The sequence below is a fragment of the Chlorocebus sabaeus genome, chromosome 5, assembly GCF_047675955.1.
Source record: "Chlorocebus sabaeus isolate Y175 chromosome 5, mChlSab1.0.hap1, whole genome shotgun sequence".
In the NCBI taxonomy this organism is placed as follows: domain Eukaryota; kingdom Metazoa; phylum Chordata; class Mammalia; order Primates; family Cercopithecidae; genus Chlorocebus; species Chlorocebus sabaeus.
In genome coordinates, this window is record NC_132908.1 from 27,682,725 (window position 1) to 27,699,502 (window position 16,778).

General features: G+C 48.9%; 1 protein-coding gene and 2 non-coding genes across 7 annotated transcripts in view; 2 read left to right on the forward strand and 1 right to left on the reverse strand.

Moving 5' to 3' along the window:
* The first annotated feature begins 1,496 nt into the window (after positions 1 to 1,496).
* The window catches only part of SRCAP (Snf2 related CREBBP activator protein), a 43,866-nt gene continuing 28,584 nt past the window's right edge, over positions 1,497 to 16,778 (forward strand). For 2 of the 5 annotated variants that reach the window (XM_007990154.3, XM_073015309.1), the window contains exons 1-12: positions 1,497 to 2,244; positions 3,748 to 3,821; positions 4,766 to 5,028; positions 8,316 to 8,567; positions 11,685 to 11,870; positions 12,085 to 12,225; positions 14,033 to 14,255; positions 14,371 to 14,648; positions 15,279 to 15,372; positions 15,524 to 15,613; positions 16,099 to 16,272; positions 16,363 to 16,688. In XM_007990154.3, the coding sequence (XP_007988345.2) occupies positions 4,975 to 5,028; positions 8,316 to 8,567; positions 11,685 to 11,870; positions 12,085 to 12,225; positions 14,033 to 14,255; positions 14,371 to 14,648; positions 15,279 to 15,372; positions 15,524 to 15,613; positions 16,099 to 16,272; positions 16,363 to 16,688 (1,818 nt within the window). In that variant the 5' untranslated portion in view covers positions 1,497 to 2,244; positions 3,748 to 3,821; positions 4,766 to 4,974. Of the gene's footprint in view, positions 2,245 to 2,371; positions 2,539 to 2,930; positions 3,024 to 3,095; positions 3,252 to 3,747; positions 3,822 to 4,765; positions 5,029 to 8,315; positions 8,568 to 11,684; positions 11,871 to 12,084; positions 12,226 to 14,032; positions 14,256 to 14,370; positions 14,649 to 15,278; positions 15,373 to 15,523; positions 15,614 to 16,098; positions 16,273 to 16,362; positions 16,689 to 16,778 lie in introns of those variants that run through there. The other 3 variants (XM_007990151.3, XM_007990159.3, XM_037989634.2) reach the window with 3 other exon arrangements.
* LOC119621230 (U6 spliceosomal RNA) lies at positions 5,802 to 5,907 on the reverse strand. Its single transcript, XR_005237798.1, has one exon. It is a non-coding gene; the product is annotated as a U6 spliceosomal RNA (small nuclear RNA).
* On the forward strand, positions 15,063 to 15,190 carry LOC119621244 (small nucleolar RNA SNORA30/SNORA37 family). Its single transcript, XR_005237811.1, has one exon. It is a non-coding gene; the product is annotated as a small nucleolar RNA SNORA30/SNORA37 family (small nucleolar RNA).

The window sequence follows — 16,778 nt, forward strand, 5'->3', positions numbered from 1 at the left end:
GCAAGACAATTGGGAATGGTGGGACCTATGGTACATTGGAGACGTCATTCTCTTGCTTGAAGTATTTTTTCTTTTCTTTTTTTCTTTTTTTGAGATGGAGTTTTGCTGTTGTTGCCCAGGCTGGAGCACAATGGCGTGATCTTGGCTCACTGCAATCTCCGCCTCCCGGGTTCAAGCAATTATCTGCTTCAACCTCCCGAGTAGCTGGGATTATAGACACGCATCACCACGCCTGGCTAATTGTGTATTTTTAGTAGAGACAGGGTTTCTCCATGTTGGTCAGGCTGGTCTCGAACTCCCAACCTCAGGTGATCCACCTGCCTCAGCATCCCAAAGTGCTGGGATTACAGGCGTAAGCCACCGTGCCTGGCTTCCTGAAGTATTAATAATACCCAGAACATTAAAACACTACGTAAACCAGCCGAGCGTAGTGGCTCAAGCCTGTAGTACCAGCACTTTGGGAGGCTGAGGTGGGTGGATCACCTGAAGTCAGGAGTTTGAGACCAGCCTGGGCAACATGGTAAAACCCTGTCTCTACTAAAAATACAAAAATTAGCTGAGTGTGGTGGTACACACATGTAATCCCAGCTACTTGGGAGGATGAGCCATGAGAATTGCTTGAGCCCGGGAGGCAGAGGCTGCAGTGAGCCAAGATTGTGACACTGCACTCCGGCCTGGGTGACAGAGCAAGACTATCTCAATAAATGAATACATACATAAATAAACACTATGTAAAGCACACCAGAAGGCTAACCTTGACCTTAAGATCATGGATGTGAGACACTGAATTATAGTGAAATACACTCTGCATTTAGGTGGTCCTTTAGAGCTTTTTTTTTTTTTCCCCATACTTTAAATTTTTTAAATTTACTGTAGAGAGAACATCTCACTATGTTGCCCAGGCTGGTCTTGAGCTCCTGGCCTCAAGGGGTCCTCCTGCCTTGGCCTCCCAAAGTGCTGGGGTTACAGGTGTGAGCCACCGCACCTGGCCCTTCAGATCTTTCAAAGCAATTTTACATCAGCAACTCTATCCTCAGTTTACAAAGGAAACTGAAGCTCAGAAAGGTGAAGTTAATTGCTCAAGGTCACGTATCAAGGAGTTAATGGCACAAGGCTAGGGCCAATTCATTCAGACTCTGGCCTGGGATCCCCTCTTTTGGGGGTGATGGGAGGAGGGTCTAGAAAATATAGGCATCATCCACTTTTCTTTCAACCCAAACTTCATCTGTAAAACACGACCAACAATCCTCTTCGCAGGGAAGAGTTAAACTGAATGGAGGAAGGGGAGCTTCTCAGGGCTTCCTAACCTGGCCTTTTAGGGCGGGCTTTAGGTGGTAAAATTTTGTGACAGCAAGTGCATTCTTGTGGCTTAGACTGCTTGGCTAGGAATCTTGACTTCAGGATCTGTCAGTGTTTAACGCCTGAGCCTCAATTCGTTTGTAAAATGGAGCATTGTTAGGATTAGAAGAAATAATCAGTGCACAAAGTAGTGTCAGTAGAAGGTAGCTGTTATTTATTGTTCTATTCTGGGGTAAAAGTATCAGATTCTCAAAGGGGTTCTTAACCTAGAACGTTTTCGAACAGATGGCAAAGGTGTTTGAAAGCTATCAGGAAACCATCCTCGTGTAAAACGAAGCAGCGCTACAGAAATGGGCTGCCCTGGGAACTGGGAAGCCCAGGTTCCACTGCTAACTTGTTTCAGCTCACTGGGTGATCTGTAAATAAAAAGGGAGGTGGCGGTGGTCCGAGCTGGCAGCCGCAATGCAGCCCCAGGTAGCTCTAGGGGCAGACAGTAAACGCGCTCCGAGGAGGGGCGAGCGCGCAGCCACCGGGAGACTACACCTCCCAGGCTGCCTTGCGCGCCGGGCGGCGCCCTACGCTAGCACGCGAGCCTCCCCGTACCCCCACCCTCCAGTTACTGTCTCTCGCGAGAAGACGGGCCGCGCCGACGGTAGCGATAGCGAGCGGTGGCGGCGGTGGTGGTGGTGGTGGCGGCCGAGACGGCGGCGGCCATTTTGGTGAGGCCTCGGGAGCGACGGCGGCGGTTCGCTGGGAGTAGCGTCTGCCCTTTTTCCCACCCACCGTCCGCATCTGTGTGCTCCGAGAAGAGGCAGTGGAGGCAAGGCGGTGGCAGTAGCTGCAGTCTCCAGGGGAGTTTAAAGGCCGCAAAGGCGGTGGCCAAGAGGGAGCCCTCCCCCCTCCTCGGCGGGAGGGGGGGTGGTGCGCACGCCCCCGAGGACGCAGGTAAGGAGAGGGAGACAAGATGGCGGACGTCCCACAGTTCCCCCTCCCCTGACGGCTGACTGCGCGCGCATCTTTCCGCCACCGCCTCCCCTCCCACCTTCCCGGGGTGCTGCGCGCGCACCCTCAGCCGGGGCCCCGGGGCCGGTGCGCGAGGCTGTCGGCGCGCGCCCATAGAGACAGAGTGAGGGGGTCAGGCCGGCCGGCGCTGGGCCCCGCGTCTCCTCTCCCTTCCCGCTCTTCTGCGCACGCGTGCCTGAGCAAGCGAGCGAGCGAGCCCTGAGAGGACGGACCCAGGTGCGCTCCTGCCCGCCCACCAACCCAGTCACCCCTCAGGGGCGCGCGGGAAGAGGAAGGGGGGCGTGGGACGAGTAGTCTGGGCGCGCGCCCACCACATCCAGCCGGGGCATCAGGACCTGGTGGCACGAACCCTCCCTTCTCTCAGCCTTTCGCGGTCGGGTGATGGGGGCGGGGGCTCCCTGACGGGCTCGGATGAGGGGCTTCCCAGCCCCGCGACCCTTGTGTGCGTGGGCTCGGGTTCTGGCGGGAGCCCCCGGGCCGTGCGCGCAGCCGGCTCTCTCCGCCTCCAGCCGCGCACGCGCGGGCCCCTCCCCCGCCCGGCGCGCACGTTGGGTGGGGTGGGAGTCTGGAGGGGGCGGGGCTATCTCAGGGCTAGTGGCAACTTGGGCAGAGGTCAGGGGTCACGCGAGGTCAGTCCGCCGGGAGGGCTAGGGAGACGGTCACGAAACCTGGAGTCAAGAGTTCAGGCTTGTTGGCTTCTGGTGAGCTCGGGTCTTCGGAACGTGTGGCTGAGGAGGGAGTGAATCAAAGGCGGCACCGTGGTTTAGGAATTTCCTTAAACACAGGGGAAGCATTTCCGGGCCTCCTGCGGGTTCACACTGCCTGTTTCCGGCGCGTGGTTCTTGGCAGTGCGGCTTCTCGCTTTTGACTGCTCCTGAATCTCCCTTTTGCTGTGGTTCTTGTGTTTGGGGAAGTGTCTAATGGCGCAGGTATGGGATTCACAGTGCCCTGCCCTGAATCCTGGGCGGATTTTCCTGTGACCTGCATGTTTGTTGACTCTTCCCGGGAGTTCCACTCTCATTTCTGCGTCCAGCCCTCACTGGAAAGACACGCAGGCAGGTAGCACCTTTCTGAGGTTCTGGATGTGACAGCTTTTTTTTGCTGTAATTTTTTTTGGTTTTGTTTTCCATTCTATGGTTGGAGCCTTCACACTTAAAATTTTTGAACTTTCTTGCTTAACTCCTTTCCTGCTCCTTCCCCCAGGCAGGATCTATGTCCCTACAGAATTCGCAAAACAGGATTCGTCTTCACAAAACATGATTTGCATTTCCCTGAAATATGAGCTTTTCCTACTGTTGTTTTTCTGTTTCTAGTCTTTGAACTGATTTGGGTATGTTTAAACGTCTCAAAAAAACTGGAGTAAATAATACGCTTTGATGAATGTTGGCAAATGTGGAAGAGTTCCTCACTGTTCTTCTGTTTCAGGTGTGATTCCCTTCAGTACGGCGGCACCGTGGAAGTGCAGACTTTCACAGGGGGTGTGGTCTCAGCTCACACAGGTGAGGGATCTGCTACCATTTTGTGTGCTGATGCTAATGGGAGAAATGTTTGAGATAATGAAAGCAATTATAGGTCAGTATTGGGGATTTTCACTCTAGAGAAACACGGGAATGTTTGCATGTGGTTTTTCTGTGGAGGGTTTGATTATAGTAGTGCAACAACAGAACTGAGGCTGTGGGTTAAGGAAAACGTGGTCAACCTGGCTCTACCAGGAAGAGTAGCAGGTTTTCCATGGTTTTGGCATTAAGACTATGTGGATTGAAGTCCTCCTACCACTTTTTTACTGTGTGACCTTCCACAAATCATAAGGTTTTAAAACTTTTTTACTTATAAAACAGATTATATTAGAATGTAAGCTCCATTTAGGTTGGGAATCCTTTCTGCATGGCTTTATCCGTTGTGTGTAGGAGGAAGTAAATATTTGTTATGCTGTGAGAAGCACTTGGTTTTTGTTTTTTTTTTTTGAGACGGAGTCTCGCTCTCACGCTGGCTGGAGTGCAGTGGCGCGATCCCGGCTCACTGCAAGCTCCACCTCCTGGGTTCACACCATTCTCCTGCCTCAGCCTCCCGAGTAGCTGGGACCACCGGCGCCCGCCGCTATACCCAGCTAATTTTTTGCATTTTTAGTAGAGACGGGGTTTCACCGTGTTAGCTAGGATGGTCTCGATCTCCTGACCTCGTGATCCACCTGCCTCGGCCTCCCAAAGTGCTGGGATTACAGGTGTGAGTCACCACACCCGGCCAGCACTTGGTTTTTAAGGTAGATGTGAGGATTATAGAGTACATCAAACAAGTACTGAAAGTATTTCATACATGTTAAGTGCTGAAGAAATATAACTTGTAATTTCTGTGTTTCTCTTTATTCAGTGTTATTTCTGGTTTTTTAAAAATAATTTTTCATCCCCTTTAACTGCATTTGTGTCTTCTTCTTACCCTACTTTAGGTGCTCCAGAGGCTGGTGGACCTGAGCGGAGGCTGGGACGCCCTGGTGGGCCCCGGGCCCTGGAAGGCGGGTCCCGGTGGCCGGTGGCCCAGAATGAGGCCAGCTCCCAGCATGCCCTGCAGCCGGACGCCAGCCCCTCGGCCAGCAGCAGTGGTGATAACGACCCAGTCATTCTTCAGGCATCCAAGGAGGAGCCTGGGAGTGGGACCATGCAGAGCAGCCCCTCCCCTGCTCACCCTCAGCTCCCAGTCCTACAGACACAGGTTTGAAAGTGGGGAGAGGTCCTTCTCTGCTTCTGCATTGTGGATTGTTGGGTGTGAGGCAGAAGAAATGTGACGGGAATATTTGTGGAGAGTTTTGGAGAATCTTTGGTGCTCGGGGGGCTGGGCTGTAGTGTGTCAGGTCTGTTGGATACTCACATTCCATTTAACATTAGTGTAATATCTCCAAGAGTGCAAAAATTCCTCATTACCTGAAAGGTTGAATTAGGCTAGGTTGGAAATGGAGGTCTGGGCACCATGCTTTTAAGACCGTACACTTTGAGGATAGTTTAACTTCTATCAGAACTGGAGTAGGATAAGCCTATGGATGATGTGTAATGTTCATTCCTTTCTCATACCAAGGAAGGGTGTGGGGTAGGAAAAAAAAAACATGGCTTTTAAACACACATCTAGGTGTGTGTACAGTCAGATTTCTTTTCAGTTTAATTTTTTTAACTTTTTTATAAAAAGGATTTCTAGCCGGGCGCGGTGGCTCAAGCCTGTAATCCCAGCACTTTGGGAGGCCGAGACGGGCGGATCACGAGGTCAGGAGATCGAGACCATCCTGGCTAACACGGTGAAACCCCGTCTCTACTAAGAAATACAAAAAAACTAGCCGGGCGAGGTGGCGGGCGCCTGTAGTCCCAGCTACTCGGGAGGCTGAGGCAGGAGAATGGCGTAAACCCGGGAGGCGGAGCTTGCAGTGAGCTGAGATCTGGCCACTGCACTACAGCCTGGGTGACAGAGCGAGACTCCGTCTCAAAAAAAAAAAAAAAAAAAAAAAAAAGGATTTCTTTATTGTGTCATCCTTGCATATGGGCCATGTTGATGTTTTCTGTATCCTCCCAGTTTTAGTATATGTGTTGCTAAAGTAAGCAGTACAGTAAGTTTTTCATGTTTATAGATTTGATAGTTATAATTTTCCTGAGAAACTGGGGAAATTTGTGACAGTCTTGTCGTTTAGCTGAGGTTGGAATTTGAGTGGCGCAGTGTAAGGCTTATGTCCTGGAGTGAATTTGTGAATTCCCTGAATATCCACATTTTAGTAGGACTTTGTTTTCCATTTTTTTCTTTTCTTTTTTTTTTAAATGAGATGGAGTCTCTTTCCGTCACCCAGGCTGGAGTGCAATGGCACGATCTCAGCTCACCGCAACCTCTGCCTCCCAAGTTCAAGCAGATGTCCCGCCTCAGCCTCGGGAGTAGCTGGGATTACAGGCACCCACCATCATAGCTGGCTAATTTTTATATTTTTGTGGAGATGGGGTTTCACCATGTTGACCAGGCTGGTCTTGAACTCCTGACCTCAGGTGATCCACCCACCTCGGCCTCCCAAAGTATTGAGAGTACAGGTGTGAGCCACAGGACCTGGCCTGTTTTTCTTTTCTTTTCTTTTCCTTTCCTTTCTTTTCTTTTCTTTTCTTTTCTTTTTTTTTTCTTTTCTTTTCCCCTCCCTTCCTCTCTCTCTCTCTCCTTCCTTCCTTCTTTCCTTCCTTTTCCTTTCTTTTCTTTCTTTTTTTCTTTTTCTTTCTCTTTCTGTCTGTCTGTCTTTCTTTCTTTCGAGTCTCGCTCTGTCACCAGGCTGAAATGCAGTGGTATGATCTCGGCTCACTGCAACCTCCACCTCCCCGGTTCAAGCGATTCTCCTGCCTCAGCTTCCCGAGTAGCTGCTACTCTAGGTGCACGCTACCACGCCTGGCTAATTTTTGTGTTTTTAGTAGAGGTGGGGTTTCACCATGTTTGCCAGGATGGTCTCGATCTTTTGACCTTGTGGTCCCCACCCGCCTCAGCCTCTCAAAGTGCTGGAATTACAGGTGTGAACCACTGTGCCTGGCTCAGAGTTTCACTCTTGTCCAGGCTGGAGTGCAGTGGTACGATCTCGGCTTACTGCAACCTCTACCTCCTGGGTTCAAGTGATTCTCCTGCCTTAGCCTCTTGAGTAGCTGGGATTACAGGCATCCGCCACCACGCCCAGCTAATTTTCTGTATTTTTAGTAGAGATGGGGTTCACCATGTAGTTAGGCTGGTCTCGAACTCCTGACCTCTGGTAATCCACCCGCCTCAACCTCAAAAAGTACTAGGATTACAGGTGTGAGCCACCGTGCCCAGCTATGTCTGCCTTCCTTTCATCCGCCCGTCCGTCCAGACATGGCATAATCTCGGCTTACTACAACCTCTGCTTCCTGGTTCAAGCGATTCTCCTGCCTCAGGCTCCTGAATAGCTGGGATTACAGGCTCGCGCTACCACACCTGGCTAATTTCTGTACTTTTAGGAGAGATGGGGTTTCACCATGTTAGTTAGGCTGGTCTGGAACTCCTGACCACATGATCCACCTGCCTCAGCCTCCCAAAGTCCTGGGATTACAGACGTGAGCCACTAAGCCTGGCTTCCATTTCTTAATGCTTTTGGAGTACCTTGTAAAGTGATGTGTGGGTGTTTGAGAACAGTGGCTATGCCTCTAGCCCTTGCCTGTCCAGTGAAGAAGTTAAGGTGGCTTGGGATTTTGTTGGTGGCTGTTGAATTTGGTGGTAGCTCACATTTATTGCATAAGTGAATTGCTACACTTGTGAAAATGGAGGGAAAATAGGGAGTTGTTTATGTGAATGAAATCACTGAGGCTCTGAAAGGATCAGAATTTGAAATCATATGCTATATGTGTGTGTGTGTGTGGGGGGGTTTTTTTTCCCCCGAGTCAGAGTCTACTCTGTCATCCAAGCTGGAGTACAATGGCGCGATCTTGGCTCACTGCAACCTCCGCCTCCCAGGTTCAAATGATTCTTGTGCCTGAACCTCCTGAGTAGCTGGGATTACAGGCTTCCACCACCATGCCCAGCTAATTTTTGCATTTTCAGTAGAGACGGGGTTTCGCCATGTTGGCCAGGTTGGTTTCAAACTCCTGACCTCAGGTGATCCACCCGCCTCGGCCTCCCAAAGTGCTGGGATCACAATTGTGAGCCACCATCCCCGGCCTATATGGGTCTGTGTGTGTGTGTGTATATACATACATGTACATATACACATATATACATATACATACATATATACATGTTCTTAAGCTTGGGGACTGTGTAAATGTCAGGACATAATTCTTTCATGTCAAGCATCTATAAACTTGGCTTTGCCATCGGAGTCCCTTATTAAAACTTTATCCCAAACATTTGTGTTTATGAAAATAAGATTTACACGTTATTCTACATAGTTTTTTCTTGTGAAGATGGAATGAAATAATGTACCTGAAACACTCAGCACAGTGCTAAGCATTTATTTTTGCCATCGTTTTCCACTTTTCTAGATGGTGTCGGACGGCATGACAGGCAGCAATCCTGTGTCCCCTGCCTCATCCAGTTCCCCAGCCTCTAGTGGGGCAGGCGGCATCTCCCCCCAGCACATAGCTCAAGATTCCTCCCTGGATGGACCTCCAGGACCCCCAGATGGTGCCACAGTGCCCCTGGAGGGGTTCAGCTTATCCCAGGCTGCTGACCTGGCTAACAAGGGCCCGAAGTGGGAGAAGAGCCATGCCGAAATCGCGGAACAGGCCAAGCATGTACGTATTAGGAAGGCTCATGAAGATTCTTGGGAGTCATCTTTGCTAAACTCCCACGTCCTCTTGAGTATTTTAGGTTTCTTTTCTTTTTTGTCATGGATTTAGGGTATAGGTTCTGCCTTAACATATATGATTGTGAGCAAATTGCTTGAATACTGAGTCTCATTTTCCTTGCTGTAAATAAAAAAGGAATGATATAATAATTTGTAGGCTATTAGGAGGTTTAAATTATAGGAGCAAGGCCGGGTGCAGTGGCTCACACCTGTAATCCCAGCACTTTAAGGGGCTGAGACAGGCAGATCTCTTGAGCTCGGGAGTTCAAGACCAGACTGGGCAATGTGGTGAAACCTCATCTCTGTAAAAAGTACAATAAATTATCTGGGCATAGTGGCACATTCCTGTAGCAGTCCCAGCCACCCAGGAGCCTGAGTTGAGAGGATCACCTGAGCCCAGGAGGTCAGGGCTGCAGTGAGCCATGATTATGCCACTGCACTCCAGCCTGAGCAGCCGAGTAAGATCCTGTCTCAAAAAAAAGGGAAAAAAGGAGAAAATAGACATGAAAGCACTTTGTAAGCTGTGATGCTCTTAAGATTTACTGGTTTCTACTTATTTCTGTCCTGCAGTCTGTTACATTTATCCAGTGGTAAGTGTGGTCTCGGCCAGCAGCATTAGCATCACCTGGGAACTTACTAAAAACAAATGCTCTGTCAGGCGTGATGGCTCATGTCTGTAATCCCAGCACTATGGGAGGCTGAGGTGGGTGGATCACCAGAAGTCAGCCTGGCCAACGTGGCAAAACCCCGTCTCTACTAAAAATACAAAAATTAGGCTAGCGTGGTGGTGCAGGCCTGTAGTCCTAGCTACTCAGGAAGCTAAGGCAGGAGAATTGCTTGAACCAGGGAGGCAGAGGTTGCAGTGAGCTGAGATGATGCCACTGCACGCCAGCCTGGGTAACAATGAGACTCCTTCTCAAAACAAACAAACAAACAAACAAACGCAAATTCTTGGTACTCCTCACCCACTGACCCATTTGAAACTATGAGGGTAGGGCCCAGCAATCTCTTTTTATTTTTTATTTTATTTTATTTATTTATTTTTTTGAGACCGAGTCTCGCTCTGTCACCCAGGCTGGACTGCAGTGGCACGATCTCAGGTCACTGCAAGTTCGGCCTGCCAGGTTCACGGCTATCCTCTTGCCTCAGCCTCCCAAGTAGCTGGGACTACAGGCGCCCGCCCCCAAGCCCGGGTAATTTTTTTGTATGTTTAGTAGAGACAGGGTTTCACCATGTTGGCCAGGATGGTCTCAATCTCCTGACCTCGTGATCTGCCTACCTCAGCCTCCCGAAGTGCTGAGATTACAGGTGTGAGCCACCATGCACAGCCTAATTTATTTTATTTTATTTTATTTGTTTATTTTGAGATGGAGCCTTGCTCTGTCTCCAGGCTGGAGGTCACTGCAACCTCCGCCTCCTGGGTTCAAGTGATTCTCCTGCCTCAGCCTCCCTAGTAGCTGGGACTACAGCCGTGCACTGCCACACTCAGCTAATTTTTTGTATTTTTAATAGAGACGGGATTTCACCATATTGGCAGGATGGTCTCGATCTGTTGACCTTGTGATCTGCCAGCCTCGGCCTCTCAAAGTGCTGGGATTACAGGTGTGAGCCACTCTACCTGGCCTCAATCTGTTTTCTTTTGTTTTTCTTGAGATGGAGTCTCGCTCTTTCGCCCAGGCTGGAGTGCAGTAGCATGATCTCGGCTCACTGCAAGCTCCACCTCCCGGGTTCACGCCATTCTCCTGCCTCAGCCTCCTGAGTAGCTGGGACTACAGGCACCTGCCACCACGCCCAGCTAATTTTTTGTGTTTTTAGTAAAGACGGGGTTTAACTGTTTTAGCCAGGATGGTCTTGATCTCCTGACCTAATGATCTGCCCACCTTGGTCTCCCAAAGTGCTAGGATTACAGGCGTGTGTGCAATCTGTTTCTAAAAGTCCTCCAGATGATTGTGGTGTCTGCTCAAGTTTGAGAGCAGCTGGTCTAATATGCACGTCTTTCTTGATGTTTCCTTCACTATCAGGCTATTTAGTTCTGTCTCATCTCTGGCTGTCATTTTCTCTGATTTAGTTTTTATCAGGAGAGGACAGAATAACAAAGGCAGAGACTGGGTGCAGTGGTTTTTGCCTATAATCTGAGCATTTTGGGAATCCCAGACAGGCGGACTGCTTGAGCCCAGGAGTTCCAGACCAGCCTTGACATCGTGAAAACTCGTCCCTACAAGAAATACAAAAAAAATTAGCTGGGCATGGGTTGCATGTGCCTATAGTCTCAGGTACTTGGGCAGCTGAGTTGGGAAGATAACCTGAGCCTAGGCAACAGAGTGAGACCCAGAAAAATCTCACTCAGATTTCTGAGTGAGATTCAGAAAAAGAAATAAGGCAGTTGTCCTGAATTTTTTGAGTCATCTCTGTCAAAAATATTTTAAATGCTTTTTTTATAAAAGACAATCAGTGTAGAAACTTTAGTAAAAATGACCAGTTTTTTACACCTAACCAGTGTTAAACAATTCATGTATAATGTTTCATGTTTTTTACATAAACACATGCATTTTTACAAAAGTAGTATTTTTATAAACAACAGTGTATCAGTTATAGCGTATTTCTAAGCTTAATGCATCATGAACATACTCTGAGTAAGTAGAATTCTATGATGATGATTATCTACCCCTTATATCTAGAATCAAGAGGAAAGTATGTGTTCCTTACTCCTCTGGGAAGCTCCCCTTGGGATATGTTTTCCCAAGTCTCTTCTATGTCTATGGGGTGTGGAGATTGTGTTAAAAATAATGGAAAGCTCATGAAATTTGCTGTCTGGAGTTCTCAGACCTATTTTTGATTGCCATCTTCTATTACTTTCTAGCTGTGTGATCTTGGGCAAATCACTTAATCTCCCTGATCTATTTTCCCTCTTCTGAAGAGAGTATGGTACCTGCCTGTAGGTTTGGTATGTGGACTAAGCATAAGCATAACACAATCAGCCCACTTAGTGTTCAGGAATTCAGCCGTGGCAGTGAGACGGAGTGTGTGTTTAGAACTGTTGATTGATCTGGCTCTCCCTGATTAGGAGGCTGAGATTGAGACTCGGATTGCTGAGCTGCGGAAGGAGGGTTTCTGGTCACTGAAGAGGCTGCCTAAGGTGCCAGAGCCCCCTCGCCCCAAAGGTCACTGGGACTATCTGTGCGAAGAGATGCAGTGGCTCTCTGCTGACTTTGCTCAGGAGCGCCGTTGGAAACGGGGTGTGGCCCGTAAGGTAGGTCTTCCACTGGGACTGCCTTCCTTTTCCTTTTCAGGTTTGTGCTTTCCCTTGAAAGGTGGGTTAGTTGGAAGGTGACCAAACAGAATGATGTAGGCATTAAGAGGCAAGCTCTTGACTTTCCAGATTTCTTGGCCTTGATTATTTTCTTTGCCTTTGAGTGGGGAAGTCTGGCTTTGAGTGTTTTCACCCTGGGTTTTCATTCCCACAGGTGGTGCGCATGGTGATCCGGCACCACGAGGAGCAGCGGCAGAAAGAGGAACGGGCCCGGAGGGAGGAGCAGGCCAAGCTGCGTCGAATCGCTTCCACCATGGCCAAGGATGTCAGGCAGTTCTGGAGCAATGTGGAGAAGGTAGACAGTGGGGATCAGGAAAGGGAAATGGCCTTGGATTAGATTGGTAGATGACATGGTAGTAGGAATTATCAAAACTTCTTGAGGGAGTAAATGTAATTTCAGGCAACTCTAATGATGATTATGTTGTGTGGATAAAAAAGTATAGTGGCAAAATATGAGTTCTTTCTTTGGGGATTGTTAATAGTTCTACTTGACAGCTCTAGGCCACCTGTCCCTTGCAGGGCATTTAGCATGTGTTTACTAAAATGTATTTGTGCCACTTACATGCTTAAATTCTGCCAAAGTTCTCACTGCCCATATAGTAAGTTGTAATTATTTTTTAAGTACTACCTGTATTCCGTCTATATTCTCAGTCTTGCCTCCTGCCATGTTCTTTCCTTCTCCCTTTCACTCCACACCCATCTTTCTTTTGTATATCTCTGGCCATTTACACATGGACTTTATGCTGCTGGGAATGCCTTTTTCCTCATGTGTACTTAGGGAACAGCTACCTGTTTTTTAGTTGTCTTGGACAGGGTCTTGCTGTGTGGCCTAGGCTGGAGTGCAGTGGTACGATCACGGCTTACTGCATCCTCAGCCTCTTGGGCTCATGCGATCTTCCTGCTTCAGCCTCCCAAGTATCTGGGACTACAGGCACATGCTACCACATCTTGCTAATTAAGAAAAATTTTTTTTTCTTTTTTTTTTCTTTTTTTTTTTTTTTTTTAAATTTTTTTGTGAAACAGAGTCTCGCACCATCACCCAGGGCCGTGGCGCAATCTTGGCTTACTGCAGCCTCTGCCTCCTGGGCTCAAGTGATTCTCCTGCCTCACTCTCTGGAGTAGCTGGGATTACAGGCATGTGCTACCATGTCTGGCTAATTTTTGTATTTTTAGTAGAGACAGAGTTTTGTCATGTTGGCCAGGCTGGTCTTAAACTCCTGACCTCAGGTTATCCACCGGCCCCGGCCTCTCAAAAGTGCTGGGATTATAGGTGTGAGCCACCGCAGCTGGCTTAAAAATATTTTTTTGTGGAGACAAGGTCTCGCTGTTACACACCAAGCTGATCTTAAATTCCTAGGCTCAAGGAATCCTCTCGCTTTGACCTCCCAAAGTGTGAACCACCATACCTGGCTTCACCTACCTGGTTTTTTTTTTTGTTTTTGAGATGGAGTCTCGCTTTGTTCCCAGGCTAGAGTGTGGTGGTTCAATCTGGGCCCACTGCAACCTTTGCCTCCCGGGTTCAAGCAATTCTCCTGCCTCTGCCTTCCGAGTAGCTGAGATTACAGGCGCCCACCACCAAGCCTGGCTAATTTTCGTATTTTTAGTAGAGATGGGGGTTTCACCATGTTGGTCAGGCTGGTCTCGAACTCCTGACCTCCTGTGATCCTCCCGCTTCAGCCTTCCAAAGTGCTGAGAATACAGGCATAAGTCACTGTGCCCAGCCCACTTGCCTACTTTTTGAGATCCAATTCCAGCTGGGTGTGGTGATATATGCCTGTAGTTCCACCTATGTGGGAGGGCAAGGCAGGAGGATCATTGGAGCCCAGGAGTTTGACACCAACCTGGCCAACATAGTGAGACCTCATCTCTTAAAAAAAAATCAGATTGCAAATCTTCCCTCCAACTGAGGCTAAGCTGGCTCTTCTTCCTGCATGCTCCCTTTGTGCTTCCTTTAGACCATAATAAGCCCTGAAGGTTATTTAGCCTTACTCTCCTAAGAGGCCAGCCCAGGATCTGGTTAAAGAAGGCCTCCCTAAACATCGGGTAAAAGTACCTAAATAAATGGTTATCTTGGTGAGCAGTCCCTTTCACATCTGTGGCAGGTGGTGCAATTCAAGCAACAGTCCCGGCTTGAGGAAAAGCGCAAAAAAGCCCTGGACCTGCATTTGGACTTCATTGTTGGGCAAACTGAAAAGTACTCGGACCTTCTGTCTCAGAGCCTCAACCAGCCATTAGCCTGCAGCAAAGCAGGCTCTTCCCCTTGCCTCGGCTCTTCCTCAGCTGCCTCCAGTCCTCCACCCCCTGCTTCCCGCCTGGATGATGAAGGTGTGTGTTCTCTTTGGCCCTGTTACTCTTCCTCGTGTACCCTTTCCAGAGCTGAAAAACCCACCCTGTGGCTTGCAGGGCCCGTGGACTTTGTGACCTTGTTCTCCTGCTATAGATGGGGACTTTCAACCCCAAGAGGAGGAGGAAGAGGATGATGAGGAAACGATTGAGGTTGAAGAACAACAGGAGGGCAATGATGCAGAGGCCCAGAGGCGTGAGATTGAGCTGCTTCGCCGTGAGGGAGAATTGCCACTGGAAGAGCTGCTCCGTTCCCTTCCCCCTCAACTACTGGAAGGGCCTTCCAGCCCCTCTCAAACCCCCTCATCTCATGATAGTGACACCCGAGATGGGCCTGAAGAAGGTGCTGAAGAAGAGCCCCCTCAGGTGTTGGAGGTATAGGCAGAAGGAGCAGACGGGAGGGTTCAGAGGGGGAGCAGAGGGAGAGGTTCAGGGTCTGAGTTCGGGGCTATGAGGTTGGTTATGGGTTTTGAGAGTTCTACCTAGTAATGGACATTTGGGCTCTTCTTTGGGGATGACTGGGGAAGAATCTGTTTGGGTCAAGTTGCATTTTATGATTGGCAGGTTTTGGCACTATAGTGGAAGAGTGTATTGTACTTTACTCTTTAAATTGCTATGTAGTCTTGAAAAAGTACTTGCTCTGACTGTTACTTGCCACTTCTCTGAACGTGACCTAATATTCCCTCATTGGCCTTATAGGTTGGAAGCTGGCATGGTACCCTTAAGTCTTTTCTCTTTCTCCATATGTCCCAAGTGCATGGAGATATGTTGGGTACCTTTGTTTGTTACCTGGTACTTTCACAGGTCCTTCCCAGGCGGTGGGGCCAGGATTTGGTAGTTGGTGCTGAGAGAAAACCCTTGATTGTATTCTTGCCCTGGGATTGTACCAGTGGCAGCTGTCACTCAATGGGATAGAGATTCTCCTGTGACATCTTTTTCAAGTTTGTGCCATTCTAATGCTACTCTAACCTTAGACCCTTTCCTTTTTTATCTTTTGCCACACAGATAAAGCCCCCACCCTCTGCTGTCACACAGTGCAACAAACGGCCTTGGCATCCAGATGAAGATGATGAAGAGTTTACTGCCAATGAGGAGGAAGGTCAGGGCTGTTCTGTTTGTCCTATTGCCACTTACCCCTTGAATGAATTGTCTGGACCTAACCTTTCAGGCTTTCTCATCTGTTTCATTTGGACTGTGTCCTGTGCCTCTAGCCTCTATCCCTGTTGATCCTGCTTCTGTCTCTTTCCTAGCGGAGGATGAAGAGGACACTATAGCAGCTGAGGAACAGTTGGAAGGGGAGGTGGATCATGCCGTGGAGCTGAGCGAGTTGGCTCGAGAAGGTGACATTCACCAGACATTTTACTAAGCATCCACTTGGTGTCTGCCCTGTGCAGTACCAAGGATAAAGAGATGAATAAGGCAGTTTGTATCCACCCTGGAGGAATTCTGTGTCTAATGACTACGACAGACTTGTAAACGAATAATGATTAGAAAGTGATGAGTGTTTATGATAGAAGTTTAAATGGTGATGTGGGAGTGAAATGGAGGGAAGAGCTAATGTAAGAAGATATTGGCAGTATCTGACATGGACCTTGAGAGGCTCACCAGGTTGATAATGTTCTTCCCACTTCCCATGGTACATCCCCCAGGTTGTGTGGGGCTTGGTTTTGCTAGCTGATGCTGAAAGTAAGCTATTTTGCCTCCCCTCAGACCTGGGCCTAGCAGTATCTACAGAGACCTAGGTAAAATTAATTGGTACCACTCAGACCTCCCCGTCTCTCTCCCCTCAGAGTAGCCAAAAGCTTCCCTTTTATTTCTCTTCCAGGTGAGCTTTCCATGGAGGAGCTATTGCAGCAGTATGCAGGAGCCTATGCCCCAGGCTCTGGGAGCAGTGGTGATGAGGATGAAGATGAGGTTGATGCTAATAGCTCTGACTGTGAACCAGAGGGGGCCGTGGAAGCGGAAGAAGCTCCTCAGGAGGATAGTAGCAGTCAGTCAGGTGAATATGTGGTCATGAAGCAGGAGCCGGGGAGGGTGGCCATTGGAGGAGCAGGTATGGTGAGCAGTAAGCCTTGGTCTTACACTTTAGACTCTGTGGAGGACCAGAGTGAGGATGAGGAAGATGAACATTCAGAAGAGGAAGAAACAAGTGGAAGTTCAGCATCAGAGGAATCTGAGTCTGAAGAGTCTGAGGATGCCCAATCACAGAGCCAAGCAGATGAAGAGGAGGAAGATGATGATTTTGGGGTGGAATACTTGCTTGCCAGGGATGAAGAGCGGAGTGAGGCAGATGCAGGCAGTGGGCCTCCCACTCCAGGGCCCACCACTACTCTAGGTCCAAAGAAAGAAATTACTGACATTGCTGCAGCAGCCGAAAGTCTCCAGCCCAAGGGTTACACGCTGGCCACTACCCAGGTATCCCCAGGTTCTGGCCTCTGCTTTCTCTTGTCTTGACTTTTCTCATGTCCCCATGATAAATGCCTCATTTCCATTGTGTTACCTTTT